Source organism: Epinephelus moara, chromosome 16 (assembly GCF_006386435.1).
Source record: "Epinephelus moara isolate mb chromosome 16, YSFRI_EMoa_1.0, whole genome shotgun sequence".
Classification (NCBI taxonomy): Eukaryota; Metazoa; Chordata; class Actinopteri; order Perciformes; family Serranidae; genus Epinephelus; species Epinephelus moara.
In genome coordinates, this window is record NC_065521.1 from 33085874 (window position 1) to 33113356 (window position 27483).

Here is a 27483-nt window from a genome sequence, read left to right on the forward strand (position 1 = left end):
TCCTGAACTTCTCAATTATGACTCATGATGTTTGTATTAGCATCATTGACAGTTATGATTATCTGTTACATTTATTTGGAAAGTGTGTGTTTTTTTGTTTTGACAATTAGTTACGTTTCTCAAATTTTATAAAGAAAGTTTTATTTTATTTCATTTATTTTAAGGAGATGCAACAAATGTATTTCTGTGGTGTCAATAAGCCTGAGCGCTCCAAAACTATGTTTTCTGGCAACAGCTGATCTGCACTCTCCAGACTTTGACATCCAGCCTAACATCACTGCTCTCTGTCTGAGAGCGCTGAGGCAGCTGCTGCGGGTCTCCTGGAAAAAAATAGCAACAACGCAGCCATTTTGAGTCGTCTACGGTAAAGTCAAATTGATACTAAATGCTTCGATACTGTGTGTAAATCTGCAAAGACGTGTTGCACAACACAGAAACTCTTTCAGAGACGCTCCTCGGTGTGATAAAGTCCCACCAGGGGCAGCTCAGCGAGTGGTATCGTTGTTTTCCCGTGGAGCTGTCAGACTGAGCAGACACTCTACACTGCAGCTCGCGACCATTTGTTCCAAGCTTTATTTTCCTCGAGGAGCCAATCACAGCGCCCGGCGAGGCCGCGTCATCGCGGGTGCATCCAATCGGCGCATGCGTCTCACGAGCGAGCGTAGCTGGGCAAAGATGGCGGCGGGCTCCGATTTGCTGGATGATGTTTTCTTCAACACAGAGGTGGACGAAAAAGTAGTTAGTGATATAGTCGGATCTCTGGAGTCTGAGCTAACAGGAGCAGGGCAAGTCAACACAGCGACCAGGGTCCAGTCTGCAGCAAATCACACCGGCAACTCAGCTGTAGGGATTAATTCCAATGTTCAGGGCAGCAAAATGGGACTTTCACAACAAGAGCTTGCTAAAGCAGGTAAGATAGCTGCCCACTCCGGTTAGCTAACATTAGCTAATTTTGGTCACGTTGTTGAACTGATTTTAGCTAACTTGGCTTCACTTGTGTGTTTTCCGAAACTAATGCGAGACGGAGAGTTGTTCGACACCCCCCTTGTTTTCATGTGTTTCCGCTGCTGTAGGGACAGGAGTGCAAGGAGGTGTCATTAACAGTACGGGGTCCCACGGTTCAAGCATGGATGGAGCAGCCGGGACCACAGCGAGCATGACAGCCGCTCAGACTCAGTCCAAGCCGGGGACAGCTAGCGGAGTCGTTACGGTAGTGTCTGATGTTAGGAAACCTGTAACGACTGGTGCTCAAACTTTGAATGGAAGTGCCGTGGTGATGAACTGTCATGTCACGGGAGGCGGCTCACAGCCCGCTGTCACGCTTGTCAACAACGGACCTGTTTCAGTGAGCAAAGGAGGCGCAACAGTTTTATCCGCAGCACCCAGTACTATTATACGAACTTCTTCGACGACTGCGAGTGCTGTGATTTCCTCTCAGCCCTCTGTGAAAACTGTACCCACTGTCACGCTGGTGAGGCCACCTATGCAAACTCCCACGAACACCTCACAAAGCGGCGGCAACCCCACCACAGTTTTAACATCAGCAGCCGTCAGTGTCATGAGCACTGCTGGCTCTGCTGTGAACAAGTTTGACTCCACAAAGACTATAATGCAGACTGGTGCGCACATCGTGGCTTCAACTGTTGCGACAGGGACAACAGCGACCCTGAGGAGCCCGACTGTTCTGCAGAACTTGAGGACTTCAGTACCGTCAACAATCGCTGCCACTCCTCCTGCTGGAATACGAGCTATTGCTCCACAGGTGTTGGCCCCACGACTCACCCAGCCTCAACCAAACGCCCCAAACATCCAAAACATCCAGCTCCCTCCAGGTAACTCACAGTTAACAGTTTAAGTGCATCTGGAAGTTCTGCCTTACATGTGTAATAGTCTTTAGGCTGTTTCAAGCTGCAGCAACTTGTTGCCATCAAACACAGCTTTGCCTATGTGTGTCTTAGCTGCTCTTATGTGAGTGGAGAATAAATGCTTTGAGACATATTGTAGTAAGCAGGACACAATTGATTGTAACAAACAGCAGATTAGAGGTGAACAAGGTTCTAACAGCAGATCAGATTAAAAGCCTTGAGGGCAGTCGGCCAATTTATACCTCTTATAGTATATCAAACTAGCACTCTGTTGTAATCTATTGATTCTTATTACTTTGTGGTGTCAGAAACAATAGTAAACTGTTCTCATATCAGCTTCTATTTGCCAAGTGTCTATCCTGCTTGTGTGTGTCTGTGTTAACCTCTGTGTTTGCAGAGGTTAATTGTTAGACTGTGTCCCTGACCTCACCTATCACTCCAAGGTTTTGCAGTGGTACATTTTGATTTTACCCTCAGAGGCTATTAATGTGATAATTTCTTTGGCATAAGAAAGTATGAATTGTTCCGATGTAGTATCGTCAATGCATGGAAATTAGTCTTGTGTTTTGAGCTATCCAGCCAGAGAACTATTGCATTCACTTGACAAATAAAAAAAGCCGTGTTTTTCTGAGTAATTTTTTCTGTTTTTCGGAGTAATTTATTTATTTTTCTGTTTTTTGGTGGGGGGGTTTTTCTTCTGTTTTTTTTTTTGTGGTAATTTTTTTCTGTTTTTCGTGGTAATTTTTTTTCCTGAACAAGGAGAAGAGATACCTCAAAATCTCGCGAGAAGCTCCCACCTGGCACCTGCAAGTGACCCCTGCATTCATGGTGACTCCTGCACGTAATTAGTTACACACAGAGTATGATAATCTAGCTATGTTTTCGACTGCATCCTTCTAGTGTAGGCCTTTCGCTCAGTGTAACAGGTTAGGTTAGTAACAGGTTGTAACAACGTTACCTGACAACTGAAATCATGCCCATACACTTTTGTCAGCTAACGCTGTTACAACCTGTTACTAACCTAACCTGTTACATTGAGCGATAGGCCTACACTAGAAGGATGCAGTCGAAAACATAGCTAGATTATCATACCCTGTGTGTAACTAATTACGTGCCTTACCCTTATTGATCCCGTAGTGGAAATTGTCTAGGAGCAGGAGCACGGATGCAAAATACATCCATGAGCAGGAGTCACCATGGATGCAGGGGTCACTTGTAGGTGACAGGTGGGAGCTTCTTGCGAGATTTTGAAATATCTCGTCTCCTCGTTCAGGAAAAAAAATTACCATGAAAAACATTTGTCAAGTGAATGCAATACGCTTCCGTGAGAGAACAAATGGTCAGACTGAAATAAGCTAGAACAAACCAAGCTGCTTAAAGGGACAGTTCAGCCTCAGATTGAAAATACATATTTTTCTTATCTCATACCTGTAGTGCTCTTTATCAGTCTAGATTGTTTTGGTGTGAGTTGCCAAGTGTTGAAGTTTTTGGCTGTAGAGATGTCTGCCATCTCTAGAATATAATGGAACTATATGGCACTCGGCTTATGGTGCTCAAAGTGCCAAAAAAATACATTCGAAAAACTAAACAGCAATGTCTCTTTCCAGAAATCATGACACAGTTACTCAAGATAATCCACAGACCTTGTTGTGAGCAGTTTATGTAGGAACTATTTTCTTGCTACTGAACTACACCCTCCAACATCCCCGCACAGAAGGACGCATGCACCACCTATCTTAACCCGCACCACTGAGCTAGCTAATATAGCTCAGCCGAGGAGGATGCCACTAATGTTTAGATCTCCCACTGTCTCAAGCATGAACCTCTCGTCCATGAGTAGATGCACGCTTCCTTTTGTGTGGTGATATGGTTGGAGAGTGTAGTTTGGTAGAAAGAAAATAGTTCCTACATGAAACTGAATCACAACAAGGTCTGTGGATTATCTTGAGTAACTGAGTCATGATTTCTGAAAAGAGACACTGAAGTTGAGTTTTTCCAATGTATTTTGAGCACCACAAGCTGAGTGCCATCTACTTCCATTATATTCAAGAGAAGGCAGACATTTCTATGGCCAATATCTCCAACATTACAGGTAAGAGGAACAATATAAATTTTTGTTTTGGGGGTGAACTGTTCCTTTAAACAACCAATTTCTTTTTTCTCATACCTTTCAGTAACATGCATCTACCTACAACTCAGCTAGGGCTGCACAGTTACTTGGAATGATATCAAAATACCAATATGGCCAAGAGCAGTTTCCAAATCACAACAACTGCAATTGTTTGATAAAGGTCAATTGAGTCAAAACATATTATTATAAATGAAGCATGGTGATGCCACAGAGATGCCCTGGCTGGCAAATCACACTCCAGACTTAAGAGAACATGTTTGTTTGGTATAGACCCCAGCAAAAATTACATCATCATTATTTTTATGTATTTTTTCAGTGAAAATAAAATGCAAAAATTACCATTCCCATTAAAATTATGGCTGATTTTGTAAAATATCTGTGTTGTACAACATCTCATTACATGTTGTGCTTTGCCCTAAAATGTTTTGATATATGGCACCATGTTTGTGGCTTGTTTTGGTCTGACCGGTTGCTTACTGGCTGGGAATCTTTGAACATAGACGTGCCAGCTCAGGTGACACCCATGCATCAATAGCCTACAAATGAGTAATTCATACCCCCTCATGTTAGAAACTCCATGCATACTCACAGTATATTGATGACACTGATCAGGACAGAAAAGCCTTGACCTTTGACGTCATTTGCCTGTTGCAGGCATGGTCTTGGTCCGCAGTGAGAGCGGGCAGCTGCTGGTGATTCACCAGCAAACCTTGGCCCAGATGCAGGCTCAGTCGCAGTCCCAAAGCGCCATGACACCACGGCCTGCAGCCCCCACCAGCACTCCACCTGTCCAGATCACCTCTCTACAGGTACCAGGACTGCTGGACACATGGGCACAGTCACACACAGAAAATGTGACTCATTCATGTTAGGTAGAGACGTATGGATCTGATATACTGGATCAGCATTTATATGGATAATGACTTTATTTAACAGAGCGAGTAACAGCCAGATGTCACTGATGCACCTTAAATACTCTTTCTGTATCACTGTTGTTATATTTCCTGAGTAACGGCTCAATTCTTCAAACCATTTTCAAGCCAAGTAATTAAAATGAACACAAGCTTTACAGGGATGTTGGTGTAACATTTTCACTTATAGTTAGAAGTGAGGTGTAGTTACAGTCTCTTATTATATTGCGTAAAGAAAGATGATCCCAATCATTTCCACACCACTGGTAGATTTGAAAATGAAAAGAAAAAAGACAACTGGCATTGCATCACTACTTGAAATCAGCTCATACCCTGAGTTTAGGTATCTGAATTGTCACTAGGTGAGAAAAAGTGGGTTTGGTGCATCCATAATACTCAGACTGAGCATCTTTTGATCCCAGTACAGTGATGCTGCACACAGTAACAGATTTTCAGAAGTCACCCTGCAAAGATTCCAGTGTCAAGATGGCTAAAATACACGGGGCACTGATCCGGCGAATCCCACACTGCGTGACACACTTATGATAAAATGTGGAACATGCAAACCATAGGAGCTCCTCAAAGTGATCTGAAAGATCCACATTCCCATAAAAACATCCACAGATAAAAACAAATGAAGATTCATTCACTTTTGTTATTGCCACACTGTATATATGTGTGTATGTACAAGTGTACCGTGAGAAGTATCTTGATAAAATAATCAAAAGGCAGTGAGGAGCTGGATTTTATGTGTGGGAATTTTCCTATGTTTTCTATGAGCAAACAAATACAAACACCAAGGAGCTGAAAGCAGCTTTGCCATCTTTATTCAACACTCCTTTTTTGCACAAGCAATGTAGTGATATCCCCTCAGCTGTCTTCTTGACTGGTCTTAAAATAAAATCTTGAGTCTTTGTCTGAGGCAGAGGCAAGACTGAGTAAAAGTGTGACTGAGTCAGAGGTGAGACCTTTAAAAGTGCTCTTGAGACGGGTCTCAAGACCAAGACTGACCTCAAGTACCACCATGCTGATATTCACACAGTGAAGCTGGCACGCTATCAGACGCTACTAAGAAACACTGTCCTTCCTACGCGACACGCCGCGTCTGTGCCCCATGTATTTCGGCTGTTAGGCCCATTGTAGTGTACAATATATACTATTACACTGTCTGATAGGAAATGAAAATTACCTTTTTTGACAAATTGTAGTTGTCTCTACAACAGTAATGCATTTAATTACATTTTGGTTAGTGCTTTCATGTGCACACCCTTCCTGCATGTTAAATGACCCATTAAAACAATTCTCAGAGTGGACTGATTTAATTAAATTTTGAATTCCACTTTAAAATGAGTAAAGAAATAAGGAAGTGGGAAATTGTAAGTGAATAAAAAGAGAAACTCTATTTTTCTTTCAAAACAGTATATATGTTCTAAAATGTATTAACTTAAAGAAAAATATTGAGAATGTTTATTAGAAAAAAAAATAAAGGAGCACATCATTATTTGTTCCAGAAGTGTCCCATTCACAGAGTCATATGTAACATAACATATGTCAACAACACCTCTTTGTATCACCTGCTGTTCTGCAGGCTCCAGGCGCATCACTGCTGGCCCGTCCCGTTACGCCCACCACCATTATTAAACAAGGTTCCACAGTCCAGACCACTGTGACGGCCACCACGACACTGCAGAGGCCTCCTGTACTGCAGGTAACTCCACCACACATCCCTTTTGGATATTTAATTCCCTATGCAGGGTTTACATTATTAACCACTTAAAGCTATTAAAAGTTGTCAGGTCGATTTGTGAAGGTCACTCACCACAAAGAACTGAGCTCCATTACACCAGACCTGATTGATGCTGCTACTGTATAACTGTCAGACAATGAAGTTAAACCAATTGCTCTGTATGAAACGTGCTGTTGACCGGCCTGTTGTTACATTTTGAGAGCAATTCATGTGGCTTAAATTTAGCCACAAACATAAAAGTTGTTTCGCAGGGTCTGAAAGTTTTGTCTCTGCCAGCTGCAGTACGGGTAGATAAAATTTCCACCTGACACTCATAATTTTTACCTGCCACCTCTAGAATTAGAGCGCAGTTCACTCTGCTCTGTTATTCAGAGAGACCAATGACATCATTGACATCAACATCATAACCGCCCCACTACTATCCCCTGCCCACATCACTCCAGACATTAAGTGCAGTCTTCATGACCTCATTAAATCCAACCGGTCAACCTATTCCCCTTTTCCTAAAGTGCATTTTTTTTTTTTTACCAAAGTAGTTTTTTTAATGTCTCCTGTGTCCACTGACCTCACACAGTTAGTCCACAAATTTTGCTTCACTCATTGTGGTTTGGCATCGCTCAAAAGACCTCTGCTTCAGTTTAGCTTGCCAACAATATACTCTGAAAAAAAAATGTGAATATTCAGGACACAAACAAAAGCAGGCAGAATAAGTTTGAATCCAGTCAGTGTTTGAAGAAGGGTGCTATTTTAAATGAATCGTTCCTTGAATTTCCACTCCTTTGTCCTGTCATTGTCCACCGTCTGGGAACAGCTCTGCAGCTCCCCTTAATCATGGAATGGAAAGAAGTGAAAAGAATAGGTTTTATTTACATCTATTCTAATTTCAGAATCTTTTCTGGATGGCCGGTTTATTTACTCACTTAAAAAAACCTTGCTGGTTGTTCTAAACTTTCTTGTGATGTGTGATTGTTCAGGTTGCCATGGAAATCCTCTTAAAGGTATACTATGCAGGAAATGTTGCACACTGACTGTGACACAACGTTGAACCTTGGTGCCTCCTCCGCACACTGCATGTACATATACTGCAAATTAGTATTGTAGGAACGTTACATTTGTTGTAATGGAAAAACAGATACTGTAGCAAACTAAGCGAACTGAACGCCGGCATGTACCTGTCCAACTGGTACCGGCCATCCCGTGGCATAGACAGTATAGGCGAATGTTAAAGACGCTGTCATCCACAGAGGATGCCACAAATGGGGGAAGGAGAAAAAAAGTTTATCTTTTACTATTACTTCTATTATTTTAAAATATTACATAAGGCCACAACAACATAACTACATAGCAAAGCCCACTAAATAACAGCCCACAGAGGTTGCATTGATTTACGCTGTGAAGCGCTCAAGCTCTATTCAATAAATATTAGCATTGGGCGAAGGTAAATTATAATGTTCTCATGATGTGTTCAATGTAATCTTGTGGGGAAATTCGTTGATGTTTTCACAGTACAATAAAATAGATACTAGAGAGGGGATTATGATGCATCATATAGTAAAAAGGTTTTTTGCTAATTTTTTAAAACATGTTTTTCATGTGAAAGAAGGTTGTGTTAAATGTTGTTTCATTAACAGGGTTTTCCCTGCCTATCTAAGACAAAGGTGGGCTGTCTGGGTGATTTTGGCCGCCACCTTGGTTAAAGCGTGTGTGTGCATGGGGGGCGTTCAGATGTAGCATCTTTTGCGTACACAAACCCATTACTTTCAATGCAGACGTGCGTCATGCGCGCTTACAACCCAAAGCGATGCCATAGCGGTGCGCATTCAGTGTGACGCGCTTGTTTTTTTGTCCAGCGCACAGCTCCACGGACCTGCTTCTCCCTCTGTTGTTGTGTCAGATCACGGTTCCCCCTCGGGCTGTGTCTCTCCTACTGTTTCCCACGGAGCTCTGCCCCGTTTGAAAGGCAAAGGAAGCCCGTATGTGGAAAGACTCCAAGATGCAGAATGTGTATTATAGAAGAGAAACACACATTTCAGGACCGCTGACTTGTATCATCAGAACAGACATGTTCTGTGATTTTCAGCCTCCTTTCATATTCAATAGAGGGGGGACAATACCTGACAGTATTATTCTCAGCTTTCAGGATGTGCCTGCTGTAAAGGGTAAATATAATCATAGAAGGCTGAAAATCACAGGACATGTCTGTTCTGATTATACAAGTCAGCAGTGTAAAGCTCAAGCATGTGGGGGCCTCCTTTCATATTTAATAGAGGGGGGGACCGTATCTAAAAGTACAGCTGCCAAGATGCTCCCCGCCACAGGCCTTTGCCACCTTGGTCTCGAAAAAACCCAGGGAAAACCCTGATTAATTCACATTATTGAATTTGTGCTCATTCTAAGGTAGTGTAATGAAGGACTAAATGACTTTAAAACTGTTCATTTATTTATTTTTAGTGTAGATTTCTCTGTTTCATTGGCACAGAAAAACAAAAGATACACCTGAATTAGCTATTGGCATTTTTTTTATTTTAAACATTGGTATCAGTCGGGCACCAAATGTGCAAGAACCACCATTGTGTCCAACGCAAAACAGACCAACCCCATGTCTTCATCCTCTTCATTCTCTCCTTCAGTGCTCACCAGTGAAAGTAATTTGATTGACTTGTGTTTTGGGTGCTTGGCCTTTCTGTAGGTGTCTCTTGGATGTGTGCTGCTATTACATGATCACTACCTTTTTATAAAGTCCCAACCTCACTTGTGAGCTGTCATTGGCTCGGGGCCACACGTCCAGAGACGTCTTGAACAAAGCAAAATATCCAGGCAAAGGGAAGAGTCTGTGCAGATAAATACACAACCCCACACACTGAGAGTGGGTCATAAGTGATGATTTAGAGAAATTACTTTTGTGCGAGTCTATACATTTAGAGAAATCCTACACTGTATATCTTTAAAGGTTAGTTCATTTTACTGAACCTCATTAACATGTTCTCATTATGTGTTTTGCACGTCATGTTTTTGAGCATTGTACATGAAGTATAATAATATCACTGAGTGTTCTGTGATAGCAAACACACAATATCCAGCACAACTCTTTCCTGGAAAAATAAAGCTCGGGGAAAAAATGATGTCCCAGTAAAGTTGAATGTGCCGTGCCGTGGGACCAGACATGTCAAAACTGTTCATCTGACCTTGTCATTTTCCTGAGTCTCATCTCATGACTGCATATTCTCTGACTCATATAGAACACCATCATGCTGGGCGGGACTGCCGCCACCCCGGGACAGCCGCTAGGAACGCCGACCACCGTGCAGCCTGGATCTGCAGCCACAGCAGTTACACAGAGGGTAACTGGGACCCCTGTCACTCCAACAGCTATCACAGCTGTAAGAGAGAAGTACTAACCGTGAAAGCTTTTGTTTCTGTCATCTTTCAAAAGTAAATATGCAGATATGTATTAATTTTAGGGTGGTTTGTGTTCTGCCTCTCATTTCTAATGTGTGTTGGATGTGAACATGTTGTGTGTGTGTGTGTTTGCAGGAGACACTGGAGAATGTAAAAAAGTGTAAAAACTTTTTGTCCACGTTGATCAAGCTGGCGTCCAGTGGGAAACAGTCCTCTGAGACTACGGCCAACGTCAAGGAGCTGGTCAAGAACTTGCTGGTACATTTCTTTCCTCTTCCTCTTTTACTCTTTTTCCATTATCTCCCTCGTCTCTTCCTCTCACCATCACTGTGTTAAACCCTGATCTCTCTGTCCTCATCTTTGTACCTTTCCTTCAGTCTGTTTTCTTAACTTGTGTTTTTTTGTTCTGATCCATCCTCTGTGTTTACTGCACAACAGGAAGCAAAGATAGAGCCTGAAGATTTCACCAGTCGGTTATACCGGGAACTCAACTCCTCACCACAGCCGTACCTTGTGCCTTTCCTGAAGGTGAGATCAGTGACACAACAGCAGATATAGCAGTTAAAGGAATTCTTTATCCCCCAAATTGACCATCACCTACTTACCACGTTATGTTTAATTCCTAAAGAAAACCTTTCCTCACATGCCTCAGATGAACGAAGAATCTGAAAATAGAGAAAGCTCTTTATGAATTAAAGTCATAGGCGACTGTGTTTAACAACTGTAAAACCACATTAAAACACCTGTTTGCAAACTCTCACACAACTCATGCAGCATAACCCAAGTCTCATTTATCCAGCCGTATGCTCTGTACGTCCCAAACAGACAGCCCTTACTGACAGAGAACTGAACTGAAAGTAAAACTTATCTATCCTCTCTTCAAAGCCAGACTCCATTGACAAAAACAGTTATTTCACCTCACTGAACATAAAAGCAGCTGGTCTACCACCTCCTCAATCGTGTAATTGTGTGACTTTGGTGTTTTAAAGCAGTGGTTCATCACTGGTCCGTCCACAGGGTCCAGATTTCTCCTTCGTCATTAGTTCAAGGTCCACACAGTTTAATATATTCCGCGTCATACTTATGGTTGGCCATGTCGTCAAGTTTGCAGTTTCTATCCATTATGTTGTGTTCACACCAAACGCGATTATGTTACTTGCGCAAGTTTGAACGTCAGAATATTTTGTGTTGAATTGCATCATATGCGCGAATAACTCGTGTCATACACCCGTGAAATCGTTGGATCGATGAATGAACTTCCACTGGTATGTCCTTGGCGTCATACATTGGTCCCTGAAATTCAGCTTTTTCAGCTCTCGCAGATAAGCGTATGACACGAAATTGCACTACTCACTTTATTTGCGCAGGTTAATTTACCTATTTAGCATCATTCGCGTCTTGTCCATTGTGCCACATGGTGGGAATTCATGTCTCATCATGTTTGTTTTTTAGATTATTTTTATGGGCTTTTTGCCTTTAATGGACAGGACAGTGTGTGAAATGGGGAGAGAGAGAGTGGGGAGTGACGTGCAGCAAAGGACTGCAGCCCGGAATCGAAGCCGGAGCTGCTGCAGCGAGGCCTTACACCTTACCTGTAATTCACACCCGATGTGAACATTAGTCACTCACTCAACAGCAGGAAACAGTACTTCAGAATAAAAGCTCTGTTGGGTAAATTCACTGTACTTCAAAATAAGTATCACCATGTTTTTTACAAACTTGACATGTCACTTGCGGTCCATCCAGAATGGACCCACTTTTGGACTGCGGCCCACCAGTTGGGAACCACCGTTTTAAAGGGTTAGTGCGGACTTACTAAAATCACACTATAACACAAACTAACTGACCAGCAGCTCCCATGTTCAGTGAGGTAAAATTGCTGCTTTTGTCAACAGAGTCTGGCTTTGTAGAGATCATAGATAAGTTTTACATTTACTTAAGTTCCACTTCAGTAAGGGCTGTCTGTGTGGGAAGTACTGAGCATACGACTGGATTAATGAGACTTGGATTATATTGCAAGAGCTATGTGAGGGTTTGTAAATGGACATTTTGATATAAGTTTGCTGTTGTTAAACGCGGACCTCTCTTACTACAAATTAAACCTGTTTTTGGATCACAGAAGGTATATGAGAAAAACGAAGATATCTTCATGAATTAAACATAACACTGGGCAAGCAATTGATAGATGTAGTATCCTTTTAATGCTGCATGTTACAGGCTGTGTAAACTCAGACCTTGTTTGACATGTACCCACTCCATATTATGGATGAGTCAAAGTTTGGTGTGCCTCAGTGCATCATGCAGACTTGTAAAGCAACTTGGGGACGTGGCTTCACCACTCACCACAATGGTTACTGCTAAACAAATATGGTTTTACTATAATTCTGTCAGAGACCTTGGAGACAAAACCACACACTCTTCTCTCTTTAGTGTCAGAGATACAATACATGAACATTGTTACAGAGTGCCGGCTGTCGCATTTACTTTTCATAAAATGACCAAACAATTTAATCCTGTAATATGACACTGCTTCTCCTCCAGTGTGAACACTGGCACAATAACTTTTAATGAAGTGAAAGTCAACAACTCTGTTTAGCAAACACATTAACAAAGAGAGTGGTATAATTGTGTGGGTTAGTGGGGCTGTGTAGGGAACTGCAGCAGCAGAAACAGGTTTTGTTCAAACAGTTCTGACCATGGAATTAACCCGTCACAGTGGTGTGGTGTAACGGGTTAAACAATGGGTTTATTATCCTGCATCAAACACAAGGTTTGCGTGTTAAAGTTGCATGACACCCAGCAGGCTCTGAAATCCTTCTGAAGTTCTAATAGGCGTGCAAAGTTCTCAAAGGGAGAACACGGTGTGGTTTGTCTGAGCAATGTGTACGTCAGAATGGTACTGCTTCCTGATACTCCTCTTTACAAATTGTACAAACATTATCGCAATTGTGCACACCAAAATGAGTGTATGTGCACACAGATAGTGATATGCACAGGAATTCTTCCCCTCACTGTCACATAGATCACTAAGGATCTTCTACCACCACCACCACGCCCAAAAAACTGGGCGTGTCATCCTTCCCAAAGTTGTAACTAAAGGATTAGCAGGTTAATAGGAAACGAAATAAGCATAATGTCTAAAATAAAATGTCGTGGAAGAGCAGAATTATGAATTAATCATGCGTAGTATTATTATTCTTAGTAGTAGTTGTAGTAGTGTTGTTGTTTGAGTGTCAAACACAGAACCAGTAAGGACAGAAAAGACAACCCCACCCACCCATCAACTTAGGAACAAACAGAGAGAGCCAGATCAGTCAAAGCAAATCTAATAGTGAAGACATAATATTGGATATCTGATGGTCAAAAACTATCCACGTCCAAGAGGAGAATAATTCCTCTGTGGGGCTGAGGAGTGGAGAGTAAGGTGGAACGAAAAGTGAAACCATTCGTAGAGTTTGGTGAAATGCCACATCGTCCTGTTTAGTTACAAAACTTTATGGATTTCGCTTCACTTTCCCTCATTTATGGTGGTGATTTGAGTTTACATGATCAAACAGTTCAAGAATTTTTGAACTGCTACTTTTTTTCCAGGCAATAGTTGCACAGCACATAGTCTTAAATGTCTGATGGCACCTTTTTAAGTAGGCTAAACTACCTGGAGACTGGGTGCAGATTGTTTCCTACTTTCCCCTTTTGTTTGTGTTTTTTTAAAAATATAAGTCCCTTGGAAATTGATAACGTTATTTCACCAAATCCATCTGGTTTATGATGCTTCATTTTCCGTAAAACAAAATCTATCCTGTGTGGAAAGAGTCCCATACTACTGAACATATGTCCACTCTTTCTGTCTTCCTGCAGAGAAGCCTCCCAGCACTGCGTCAGATGACCCCAGACTCCGAGGCCTTCATCCAGCAGAGCTTGCTGCCCAGCACTCAGACTACTGCAGCAGCCTCCACAGCCCTCACCGCTGTGGTACTGCGACCTCCTCTCTCCACGGCCACCACTGCGGCCACCAGCACTGCAGCGACCAAAACCACAGTCATCAGCCTCACTCAGACGCCTCACAGTAAACCTGGACTGGTAATTTATCATTGCCTGTGTCTCAGTTCAGCCACTGGCATGCACACTTAAGTAGAAACCTTGCTTTTACTTCTATTTTTGTCTGTGCGTTTTTTTTTTCATTCTCTGTCTCTGAATGTGCGCAGTTAGTGCCCCAGCAACAGGGGACGATTGTGAGGCCACAGGTGACGCTGGCTCAGTCTCCCATGGTAACACTCAGAGGACAATCTCATAGCCGCATCATTGTGGGCCAGCCGCAGGTGGTCAAACAGCTACAGACAGGTGTGTTTTTAACAGTCACTTACACCTCTTTTATTTCGTCTCTATGGTGAACTGAATGTGCACTTGAGTCTCTGTGAGTTTGTCTGTATTTGATCATTCACCCATTTACCATGTACAGTATGGAAGTGCTGCCACCATGTGGATACTCCTTGTAATTACAGGATACTGAGCCCTGACAAAGATGCCAAATTTCATTTAAAAAAAAAAAAGAGAAATTAGTTTCAGCTCACAGTGTATCTTTTAAACTGTACAGCAACAACTTCTTCTTCTCAGTCAGTCATTTGCTTCTGTCTCTGTGTGTCTCTACTGACTCCAGCTGTGAAGCAGACATTGGCACCAGGGGTCAAAGGAGTACAAGTCATCAGTCAGGCGTCTCTTGCTGCTGCTCAGAAGAACAAGCTGAAGGAAGCAGGAGGGGGAACCTTCAGGTCTGTGACACATTCAGATAATTATCATCAGTGTCTCTTAAATACTAGTTTCTAAATAGTTAATTACACCTTAATTTCAATTAATGCCAGTAGTAGAAATACCCCCCCCCACCGGAAATTAGTAGCTAGCTCCTAAAATGTTGAGGCAGAGGGGACTTGCTGTAGCTCTGGTTGAGGGTGAGAGACTGTCAGCAAATAGTTTGCTGGGCACAGGGAGATGGAGATCTGTGTGGGTACATGAGACCCTAATAAAGAGGGTGGATCATGGGGAGTACCACTAGTTGGTCCAGGAGCTTTGCCTCGATAATGGTCGTCTCCAGGCATATTTTAGGATGACTTGGGAGCAGTTTGACAACCTGCTGACTACCGTCGGGCCGTATAGCTCTGGCTATCCAGCAGCTGCTACCACCAGTTTCTCCTCCATTGTTTACTGACTATAAACTTGTTGTCATGACCACCACAGAAGGCCCGCCTCACAAATCATTCGATTGGGCAATGGGAAAAAAGATGTAGAAAAAAGGGATGATGTGGGGCGCTCTTCCACTCTGAGTTGAAGTGTTTTTTTTTTAACTCAAGGAGTTCAGAGCACTCCGGCAAAAACGTCAGGCGCCTAGAGTGCAAATACGCGATGGGTGTCGCAACGTGAAAACTGCAAAAACAATATTACATAATGGCGCCTACAGCTGCTTAAACACTTTCTGTGGGAGCAGGGTCTCACTTTGTTACACATGTAACAACATACATTTATTTATTTATTTTTTTTAAAGATATTTTTGGGGGCTTTTTAGCCTTTAATGGATAGGACAGACAAGCGTGAAAGGGGGAGAGAGAGAGGGAGTTGCATGCAGCAAAGGGCCAAAGGCTGGAGTCGAACCCGGGCCGCTGTGGCAACAGCCTTGTACATGGGGCGCCTGCTCTACCACTAAGCCACCGGCGCCCCACAACATACATTTAAAAGTAATTTGCATTCATTTCCTCATCTTATGTCATGGTAAACTGAATATCTTTGGTTTTGAGCTATAGGTTGGACAAAAAAAGGGATTTGATTTTTCTCCATGTGTTTTATGACATTTTATAGTCCAAACTGTCACATTAATCTGTAATGAAACTGTTAGTTGCAGCCATGAATTTTTACTGATATCACAAGGTTGAGATGAAGGTGTTCTGCCTTACTGAGTGACTGACTTGAACAGTACCCATTAACCCGTTAATACCCGAGATATCTGACTCTGCAGTGGTTGTGGCTATTTATCAGCTCTGACTCTGGTCAGTAGTGATGGAAACATGACACCGGGGTGTACACGCTAATTTCTGCCCCTTTTCCAGTGTTGCAATGTACGCCTCCACAAATTCCGTCTGTCCCCGCCCAAGCAGCTCTTGAACATCATTCAAAATTAGCCGACACCAAGTTTAAGAGAGAGACGTAATAAGTAACAGATATAAAAAGAAGTAACCTCCATGACCTTTTCACCGGCCTTTATGCTGCTTACTACTGTTTACTGACTCTGTTTTCCAGTGCCTTCGTGATGTCAAATGTGACACACCAGTAAAAATAAATCAGTCTCGTCTACTCGTCTGTCTACATTTAAAAACCTGCATAGACGTGCTAATTCTGGTGGGAAAGGGGCATTATTACTCTCACCAGCATGGTACACTATACACAGGATATTAAGTCATCCTGCTCTCGTCTATTTTTGGGAACACATCCCACAGGAATACAAAGTTTTAAAAAAGTGCAACGTTAAGACCACAGATACCTCCGCTTAGTGGGTAATTATATTCATCTAGAAGTCCTGGTGGACCTTGCTCCTTAAAGTGTCATGAGGTGGAAAACTATTTTCTTATACTCGAGGGTATGCTGTGATATGATACAGTCCCATAGTCAGGCATAACTGTGCATTCACATGGGGGGGAAAAGACATAGCAAACACAGATTGAGAATGCACCATGCTTTTGAGAAAGGATTCAGCCCTAACAGACTGTGGGAGACTAAAAAGCCCAACACTAAGACTCACTTTTATATCGCTTTAATACGTCCTCTGGTGTTTAGTGTGACATTACTTCACCAGCGTGGTGCTGCACATTTATATATATGTGTCCACAATGTCTCGATCATCTGACAGTAAAGAACTACATAAGGAGGCCGCTGTGAGATATAAATGAGTCTGGTTAAGAGCAGTGTACTTGAAAAGTCTCTCTTCGTGAGATTTCAGCCTGCTGACTTTATTGTCTTGGTTTCTCTTCATATTTTATCACCCTCGTGTTGTTTAATGATAAATTGGTTAACACAGACACATTTGCTAATTTATGCAGTAATTATCTTAATAAACGACCTCATAATCATACCTGGATATGGGTAATAAATCATGGTAGTTACACCTTTTCTGACAATGGCAACAAAAGCTGAACATTTGCAAAGAGAGTAAATCTTAAATGTCACCTTTGAGGCAGTTTGGACTTATCATAGGACTTATCATACAGGTATTGGATTGCATAAGAGTGCACAAGGGGTGTGCCATATCGTCTCCTTCACGATGATACTGGCATCATTTTCAATACGATATGAAAAATTCACATTGTGATACTCGCGATATTTGGACTTGTTGACATATGACATCATACTGTTACCCACGGCAACAACAAGCATGGCTGAAAGCGAAATATTTAGCAACTCTGCTGTGGTTTCAAAAAGAGGAGCAGCTTCAGTAGTGTGGAATAAACTGTGGCATCCTGAATGTTTTATGAACAGCCCCGGACTTCTCAGACTCTTTTAGTGAGTTACCGCTCAGAGGGAACTCATTCAGCGGCTCCTCTGGCAGCAGCACAGCGTCTCTCCCTCTCCCCTCTCGACGTGCGCATACAGGAGTCGTGTCGTGTGATAGTTGTGGTATCATAACAGCCTGTCACAGGTTACAGCGTGATGATTAGAGGAGAAATGGCAGAGCATAAAGGTCCAGGTGGAAAAAATACAATTCAATCATTTAGGATTTTACTGAAAGACGGAAATCACCTGTTGATTTATATATATAGATCCCAGGGGACATTTTTTGTATTTGGGAACTGTTAAATGTGTAATTTGTGGTGGATGTTGAACTATTAATATAGTATACAGAATCTGAATCTCACTCTTAGTTACTGTTGTTCAAGGAGAACACCTGTATTGTGTGTTTCAATATATTCAGGAGAGAATGTTTTAAGTGTCAGTAGCACAAAGGTTTAAACTGCCGAGATAAAACAGAGTAACCGCACTGTGTCTGTCTAAAAGAGAGAAGTTATTTCAATGGTTGGTGTTTGTAGGAAAAATGAGACGGTCTTAAATGGTGTAGTCTTTGTTGCTTTCATCACATTGATCTAAATGTCATGATGTAAGAGTGTTACCCATAAATCTGTTGCTGTTGGCCACGGTGTCTTTTATGAAGCTACCACTGGGGGGCGTCAAAGATGTAAATAAGCAAATGAAACACACAATAGCCTTAGAAAAAGCTTACAATTGTGTCTTAGGCTTTGATATATGAACTGCACTGATGGTTTTATAAGTGCCATTGTTAGGTCAGACTCAGTTATTAGGGTGCATGATGAATTATGTGAGTGTTTTCATTTTTCTAGCTGTTGGAGACTGCTGCAGCTCAGTGAAACTACTGAGATGTTTTATAGAAATACACACAGACATGATAGGAGATCTCAATTTTACACACAAAGGGTGGATACTGTGCCTCTGTGTATATCTGACTCATCCCTGTTTGTTTCGTCCAGGGACGATGATGATATCAATGATGTGGCGTCCATGGCAGGAGTCAACTTGTCTGAGGAGAGCGCCCGTATCTTAGCAACCAACTCGGAGCTCGTCGGCACGGTGACTCGTTCCTGTAAGGACGAGACCTTCCTTTCCACCTCTTTACTCACCCGCAGAGCTCTGGAGATCGGTGAGACACATGACAGAAAAATGTACAGCACATTCTTGGCTTTCGACGGTCGACACCATCTCACTTTGTCTTAATTCTTCATTCACGCTCCTGCTGTTGTGACAGGTAGGAAGTTTGGCGTCAGTGAGCTTGGCACGGACGTGATCAACTACATATCTCACGCTACACAGCAGCGACTACAAAACCTGCTGGAAAAGGTGTCACAAGTGGCACAGCAGAAAAACACAACCTTCAAGGTGCGTATTAATTACAGCAATGTGAGAGCTGGTGAGACTCTGTTGCACATTTCTGCACCTTCCTTGAAACGTCTCACTTCATACATACTTCAGGAGGACGAGCGGTGTGAGCAGGTCAGCGATGTGCGAGCCCAGCTTAAATTCTTCGAGCAGCTGGATCAGATGGAGAAACAAAGGAAGGAGGAGCAGGAGAGGGAGATTCTCCTAAAGGCTGCAAAGGTAACAAAACAAGGTCACACAGCATCACTGACAGAACAAACCCTACACACTGTCATAACTGCATAGACGAGGCGCATGAGTGATCTGGGGTCAGCGTCATTAGTATATATTTCCTCTGCTGCCAACAGACACTAGAGGACACATCTGCTAACAATGAGCGAGTGAATGAATAAAACAATTGATGGAATAAATTGAACACATCCATGTTGAAATATTAAAATGTCCTCTATCTCACTGCAGTCTCGGTCACGGCAAGAGGACCCTGAGCAGCTCAGACTTAAACAAAAGGCCAAAGAGGTAAGTGTATGCTGCGATAAGTAGGCCTGTCATGGTAATTACATTACCCACTCATCAAGCAAAAATTGTCATGAGGTCATGTCCATATATTGTAAATTCTTGCCCTTGTCTTTACATGCCTGTTTGTTTACAAAAGAATGTCAACAATATTTCAGCCAACATGACGCTAGAATAAGAGAGGCAACAATGCTAACCACTGCACCACCCATTTAGAATATTTTAATTTGTATATATTGTTCATTCCGGTCTTTCTGCGCATGCTCGTTTCCTTGCCCTTCTGGCGCAATGACGTATATAGCGCGCATAGCAACGGGCTGCATAGCAACGGGCTGAGACAGAGCAGTCGGACTCGTTGCACTCACCGGTTTCCATTCGCCACAGCACGGTCTTCTATCTCCCTTCTCCTCCTCAACAGATGAAGCATTAGCAGAACAAGGTTGTTGTCGTACTGCTGTTTCAAGAATATAAGCAAAACAAGCCCGAAAAAGGCACTAAGAACGGCGTCGTGAAACATCTTGTTATCCGGAGCGAGGACTATACAGTGTTTTCTTCCGGTAAACGTAAACACGTAACATCCGCCCCGCCCCCTATCCAATCAAAAACCTTCCCTGCCCCAAACCTTGCGCAGACCTGAATAAAGGCGAATGAACTGCTCTCCCATGTAAACCCTCATTTGGAATGAATATTTCTCATGTAAACTACCTGGAAAAACTTTAATTCCGAATGATTTCATTCAGATTTATTTCATTCCGAATGAGAAGCCATCATGTAACTGTAGCCAGTGTTTTGGAAATGAAAATGAGGTTTATGCCCTCTGATGTCTAAACACACATCTCCTCCTATCCCCCTCCATATTTGTTAACTGGTTAATTGATGTGACCAGTCTTTCCTCCAGATTAATGTGTCTAAACCCAATAAGATGTTTATTGATTTTCGTGGGGGCCCTGTCTTCCTGCTACTTCTGTGATCAAGGGTGAGCCAATGGCAGCAGTACAGCAGTACAAATATCTGGGCACTGTCTTAGATGACAAGTTAAATTTTGATGTGAACACTGACGCATCTGTGAGAAGGCAAACCAACGCTTGTTCTTTTTAAGAAAGTTGAGGACAAGATGAAAAAGTGGTCAAGTTGTGCTGTGAGATCACTGGTGTTACTTTTAATAACCTACAGCATCTGTATGAAGAGAGGGTCACCTCTAAAGCTGCGTCTACTGTCTCAGACTCGTAACATCCCCTCATGTTGAGTTTCAGATGCTTCCATCAGGACGGAGGTTTTGCCTCCCTAAATGCAGCACTAAGCATTACAGATCGTCCTTTGTCCCGTCTGCTATCGCTTATCTTAACCAGCAGTGACCACTAATGTCCATGATTTACCACTGACAGTGTGTGATACTGGATTCTGTGTGTTATGTATTGTACTGTCTGTTTTGTTTTACTCATGACTACTGTATCTGAAATTGCTTCTCAGGGACATTAAAGTTTACCTTACCTTACCTTACCCTACCTTACCTTACCTTACCTTACCTTACCTATTGTTATAGTTAGTCGCGCAAAGTCTTTCGATTGGATGAACTTTTGTAAATGTCCCTGAAAGCAGGATGAGTCATCAAACATTTGAAACCTTTTAATCTTAAAGAGAAAAGACACAGTCTGATATTAGTTTTGTGACATATGTTTGGCATATAACAAGAACTAACACAGGGACACAGGATATAAACTGGAGACATTTATTTTTCATTTCATGACAACTTTAAAATGACGATAATATTCATTTATTATTTCCCAGACAATATGTTGTCCACTAAAAGTAGTTACTGTGACAGGCCTAATGATAAGTGACTACATGATTGCTGTCTTTGAGAAGCATTATGACGAGTTCTTGTGTGTGATTCATCTGTGTGTTATGACTTGTTATTCCTCCAGATGCAGCAGCAGGAGCTGGCTCAGATCAGACAAAGAGAAGCCAACCTAACGGCGCTGGCAGCAATCGGCCCGAGGAAGAAACGGAAAATGGACTCTCCTGTTCGGGGCGCCAGCGCAGAGGTGAGCAATATGGAAGCATTTGGCGTAAAAAAGGTTGTGCTTAATTTTGAATTATGTCAACTCTACAAAGAAAAGGTCAATAAAAGACTAAATGTCTTTCGTGTGTTTGCTCCGTCTCACGCCCCAGGGCTCAGGGTCAGGCCCCTCTCAGCCTGGAGGCCCCAGTGGAGCAGGCTCCAGACAGTTTATGCGACAGCGCATCACCAGAGTCAACCTTAGGGACCTGCTCTTCTGCCTGGAGAATGAAAGAGGGACCAGTCACTCACACCTGCTCTATAAAGGCTTCCTCAAATAGCACCCGCACTAAAATGACTAGTCTCGCTCAGTGGCATTAAGGAAGCAGAGTTGACTGTCAGCTCAGACCCTTTCTGCCGGTACTTCCTTTGATCACCCACTGCTGAATGATGAGGCGTCTGTCTGTGGGAGGAGAATTATCTGGAACACTGAAGACACGTCGTCTTTTAAAAGCCTCCTCAAGCACAAGTCTTTTGTATTTTCAGAGGAGCAAATATTTGAACTCGGCTCTGATTTTAGCGTGCCTCTCAGCTCGGTTTGCTCTTCAGAGACCAGTTGCACCCAACCACACTTCACTCATGCACTGCCTCATGCTGCACACAAGGAAAAAAATGTCTTAAACTGAACTGAGCACTTCAAATCCGAAGACCTTGTCGGTGTCATTTGCACTGACATCTGTGTTGTAGCAGCAAATCTCTGTGAAGTGGTTCCACTTTAGATTAATGTGCAACATTCAGGTGTAACAGCCTGCTCTTACAAAACTGCAGTAATGCTAATGTTCTTCACCATGTTAGCATAAGCACTCTGTTTATTTAAGTTCCTAACAGAGATTTTAATTTATCACACATTTATACTATATTTTAGCACAGTTTCAGCGCCTGTGGATTTTTTTTTTCCAGAGACTAATCTTGACTAGCCTTGTCATCTGCTGAGTTGCCTTCTTAACAGATTAAGCCATATGGATTAGAATGTGTTGATCAGCTTCAGTGACTTCATCTTTCCAACACTTCTCTCCAGATTTTGTGGGATGTTTGCTTTGTTGTTTTGTTGTGCGCCTCCTTTGTTTGTCTGTGCTTGATTGGAAAGAAAAATGATTGTTTTTGTGTCATGTGTTGTGCATGATGTAATCACAGGTGTTGGTATTTCAAACTCTCGCTACTGAAGCTCTTTTGTTTTTAATTTACTGTGCGAGTTCCTGACACAGTTGCTGAAAGCGACATTTCACCTTTAACTCAGATTGTAGCACATTTACTACAAAGGCGGGATATACTTTACATTCCTATCGATCATTTCTGAAGCTCAGCACACTCGCTGAGATTTGTTTTCACCTTGCCAGCAGTCAGCAGTTACCATTCATTTCTTTAGCGATGGTAGAAAATGCAACTGAACCTTTTATCACAGTGAACATTCTCTCCAAGGCGGTTGTTGTTTCCCACTTTATCATTGCACACAAAAAGTCTGCAGATGTTCTAGTGTGTTAAAGGGGGCTTAATATGCTTTTCCTTGTTTCCTTTCATGTATATAATGTTGCATTGTTGGATGCTCATATTAAACGTGGCCAAAGTTCCAAGTAACGAGGTAAACTCATGTTAAAGTAATTCCTGTGAGCATAAACCTCAGGCATCACAATGTTTTTTCTGCACTGGCTAAAAGCTGAACTCAGCTTGTAACCAATTTCTTCATATAATCATTTGCTTTAGGCAAGTGCTGCATTACGGACACTGCTACATGTAGCTTTATGCTAACATCAGGGATGTAATCTTAGGGGCCGTACACATGCTGTGTCTTTAACCGTCTGGAAAACGCGAGGTTAGGCACTGGGCCCCACTTGTGTGCCTTTTTTTGTGCCAGCTTTCAAGAGTGCGTCAGCAGGTACCATAGCCCGTTTACCAAAAATCCTGAGTGTATGGGCCTATCATCCGTGGGACAGATGAAAACCTCTGGCAACTCTGCACCAAAATAAACAACCTCTCCATATTTATCACAGACTGGTATTTACGGAAGAAGGGAAAGATGTCTGTCGGCTGTGATTCGTTTGTCCTTGTCACATGACTGCTGCTACATTCCAAAAGTTGAGCTCGGTTTATCTCAGAGCGCAGCTGTCTCGCCTTGAAAAATGGTCACTTGGGAACGCATGCGTGCCGCGACTGCATCCCTCTGGCATTTGTGTGCGCCTGCCTCGCGTCTACATTGAAAACAGTGAATTTGAAGGCGCAAAAAACGTGGCATGTGTACGGCCCCTTAGTTGCGATGTTCATTTTTCCCTGATTTCGAATCACAGTCCTGTTGGAACATGTCCAGTTATGAAGATTTTGGTTCTGAGGCAGAGAGCTGCTATACTCCGTCGTTCTCTATACAGGCGTTCGCAGACTGCAATGAAGGTGCAGAGCATGGATGTTCTTTAATACACCGATGGTACAGAGATGCTGAGACCACTGATTTGGAAGACCAAGAAACACTGACAAATCAGAGCAGACTGGGCTTTTTCAGAAGGAGGCCTTAAAAAGACAGGTGCTAAACTAGAGTGTTACAGATAGAGGGTAGATGCCAAGCGGCAACCACCGGGGCTGACAGATTTAGCTAATATGGAAGTGCCAAAAACTGCTGTTTTGTTGACTAGAGGCTGACTCCAGGGAGACAATACCCATAGACCCGCCTGTTAAAATGCCTGACTTTACAGCAGAAATAAACATGTTTACAGACCGGTACAATTTTTTTTTTTTGGTCTATAGCTAATCTGTCGTCTGTCGTGTTAACTGTACTGGGTGTTAATTTTTATATAACTCACTCGTTTGTTTTATTAAGGCTTTAAGTTATGTGTAATTATGGACATGGCAGCTCTGATTGATTGATTGTCAGCTTCTCAGTCAGATCTACCCCTCACTTCTCCACAGCTCCAACCTCTCGTCCAAATATGGTCACATCTGGCCCAAAAAAGCAAGGTGGCGACAGCTGAAATGCCAAAACAGGAGTCCACAAACCAACAGGTGATGTCACAGTAGCTTTATCCATTTTTTTTTATGGGGACCACAGGTGGCCCAGCAGACAATTTGAACATTAAAGCAATGTTCTGGTAGAAACCCAGAATACAACTATGAACCTGAAAATGAGCATAATGTGTCCCCTTTGAATGCACTGAAACCTCGTTGCCTGCTGATTTAGAAGATCCAAGCATAATGAAACATTAACATTATGAAAATTATCATTTAGATTTGGCTCTGTGTTTCTTGAATAATTACCAAGAAGCTTTCAAGTCATTTTCCTGCCTTTCATAAGTGTCACCCAAAGAGATGTAGACTTTAAAGTAAGCTTTGACTGAAATATCCTTGGGCAGGATGTTCACTGTGATGAATCTCAAGCACATTTTTGTCTTTTCATTTGTACCATAATAAAAAAAGATAGTGGAAATGGATGGTTAAATGGATAAAAAGATATTGAAAATAATATGGTCTAAATGAAGTGGTTGTCAGTAATGTAAAGTATCCAGGCTGTGTAGTTCATAGGCTATAATGTGTATTTTGAAACTTTTATTTTGGAGAAATGAGTCCCAGTAATGTTAATAATTAGTCATTTAAGTGAGTGACACATTTTCCAATAAGTTGTTTGTCCACATTTTTATATTTATGAATGATGGAGGTCATGTTGGTAAACATGGAGCATGTAATGCAGAACGAGGACTGCACTTTGACAGATCACTTTTCTAAAAACTAGTCGATCCGATGAACATACCCACTTTATAACTTTTTATATTTTTAGTGCACATACTAATTTTGGTCTTTATACCTTTGTCATTTTATGAAAGAATGTTTATCGGCAGATTTTATTACTGTATATATTTAAGTTTGCTATTTGTAGATTTATCCGTTGACGACTTCAAATCGGGCAAATCTGTCTTACTTTTCATACGCAGTAGATATGACAAATAAGACAAATATATGATTCTTTCTTGCCAATATCTTGTACATTTTGCACAGCCTCTTGTTTATATGTAAATATCTGAATTTAAAAAAAAAGTTTTTAATTGCTATTTTATAATGGATTGAAAGAGTATGATCTCTATTAAAACAAAAAAACAACAACAAATGTCTTGATTGTCAGTGTTATTGTGGCGTGTCTGGTCTTTCAGGTGTCCATACAGAAGTTTACACTGGAGCCTAAAATACTCAGAGAGCACTCGAGTGATGGCAACACTGTCTCCACTCAGTCATTGTCCTGTGTTTACTGTGACCTACAGTATTTGTGAACTCAAACCGTTGAAGAAGTAGTTGTAATACAAGATTTGAATACACATTGTTTTGGCTATTGTTTAAAATATATTCAGAAAATCCACAAACATGTCTAACCTCATGTGAAATATACTCCTAGTATCACTAATTCAAAATCTAGTGCTGTGCTGTGTGACTGTTGAAACGTCACTAATATTATATGATACACATCGACCAAACAGGCATTGTGCCATCACCAAGGCCACGCCCCCTTTTGGGTCACTGATCCACTTGGATGAGGCAAGACTGAAGGGACATGATGCCGAACAACTTCAATTAAGGTTCAGGCAAGGTCACAAAACAATTATTAGACATACATCTATACGTCTATACATTAAGAGTTTGTTTAGGAAGAAATAAATTAGAATCCAAACATACATCAAGTTGCACTGACATCTATATGATTTTTGGTTATCTATCCCCCAAAAAGGGGCGGGGCCTTGATGTCTTTATGTGCTGGTCCGGGTCTCATTTATAAAACAGTACATAGGAGCCGTACTAAGAGTGTACGTACGGACAAAAGCCAAAAATGGCATAATACAGTCAGGCTTCCACCTCACCATCTGGGTCGCCAATATCCAGTGTCCAAAATGTTCAGAAGCATGGGTCAAAGTTTTTCCCATCAAGTCTGATTTTATAAATCACAACTTTTGCGCTGGAAGTGGTGAACGCCTCTTTCAGGCCTTGTTTTGTGCATACACAATGTTTATTAATGAGACCCCTGGTCATTTGGATATGCAGCTAGTTGGTGGCGGGAAAGTCTAACAAGCAAGGTAAGTTAGTAAGAGCTATCAGTTTCCTTATCTGCAAATCCCTGGGAAATGCATGTATAATAATATACTGTGGTGTTGCTTTATAGGCCTACCTACTACGTAAAGGTCCAGTGTGTCGGATTCAGTGGGATATATTAGCAGAAATGGAAAATTATATATTAAGTATGTTTTCCTTAGTGTATAATCACTTGAGAGTAAGAATCGTTGTGTTTTCGTTACCTCAGAATGAGCTGTTTATATCTACATAGGGAGCAGGGCCATTTCTGTTTTAATATCAGCCATTGTAGCCAGAACCCCCTCCACGACAAGCAGTGTCGGAAAACACTGTTTTTTTTTCAATTTAAACTGCTTTATTTAGCATTTTTTCACTGGTTTTAATCACCTGGTCCATTTGTTTTGGAGAGGATTAGACCTCTGCAGATAATTCTGCTCCCTGTAAAAACCTCCTGAACAATGAACACTGAAGGACTCAGAGGAAGTTTCAAGTGGTTGCAATCTGCAGGCCTCACTGCTACATTCTGCTAAATCGTCCTAAATCTCACACACTTGACCTTGAAATGAAGTTATCGAAGTGAGGTAAAATATTATGGAAGAGTTGTGGAAATATTTTGAAAATTCATTGGCAAAAAATTTTGTGGGAAGCCTTGAAGTGTTCAGGTCAGAGAGAGTATGGTCCTATCCTTTGCTTTTCATTTGTAAAATTTTTATCCATAGCTTCTGTTCACTGATGTGTCCATGCATCAGTCTCACTGCCAGTTAGTATCTTAATTGAGACAGGCCTTTATCTGTCAAAATGTGTAGTAAAAAGGACTGGGTGTTTAATTTGGACCAGGCCTGTAATTGAAGTTTTATGGTATGTCACATTAAAAAAATCAGACCTATCCATGGTGC

The 27483-nt window shown here is 41.9% G+C and overlaps 1 protein-coding gene across 2 annotated transcripts; it reads left to right on the forward strand.

Annotated features, from left to right (window-relative positions):
• The first annotated feature begins 177 nt into the window (after positions 1–177).
• Positions 178–25622, forward strand: LOC126402821 (transcription initiation factor TFIID subunit 4-like). 2 transcript variants are annotated; one of them, XM_050065126.1, is made up of 16 exons: positions 178–910; positions 1074–1832; positions 4651–4805; positions 6496–6615; positions 9894–10034; positions 10189–10311; positions 10492–10581; positions 13912–14133; positions 14259–14394; positions 14711–14822; positions 18576–18745; positions 18851–18981; positions 19075–19200; positions 19441–19497; positions 21420–21539; positions 24449–25622. In XM_050065126.1, the coding sequence occupies exons 1-16, from the start codon at positions 643–645 to the stop codon at positions 24554–24556; spliced, it is 2838 nt and encodes a 945-aa protein (XP_049921083.1). In that variant the 5' UTR covers positions 178–642; the 3' UTR covers positions 24557–25622. The 2 variants fall into 2 exon arrangements, with proteins under 2 accessions (XP_049921083.1, XP_049921082.1); XM_050065125.1 differs by lacking the exon at positions 24449–25622 and adding an exon at positions 21667–24257 and having other exon boundaries at positions 179–910.
• Positions 25623–27483: the final 1861 nt, after the last annotated feature.

Coding starts and splice junctions, on each gene's coding strand:
- LOC126402821 (XM_050065125.1), top strand. CDS start 643: ATGCGTCTCACGAGCGAGCGTAGCTGGGCAAAGATGGCGGCGGGCTCC. Junction 14,395..14,710: donor GGTCAAACAGCTACAGACAG/GTGTGTTTTTAA, acceptor TACTGACTCCAG/CTGTGAAGCAGACATTGGCA. Junction 19,498..21,419: donor TTAAACAAAAGGCCAAAGAG/GTAAGTGTATGC, acceptor TTATTCCTCCAG/ATGCAGCAGCAGGAGCTGGC.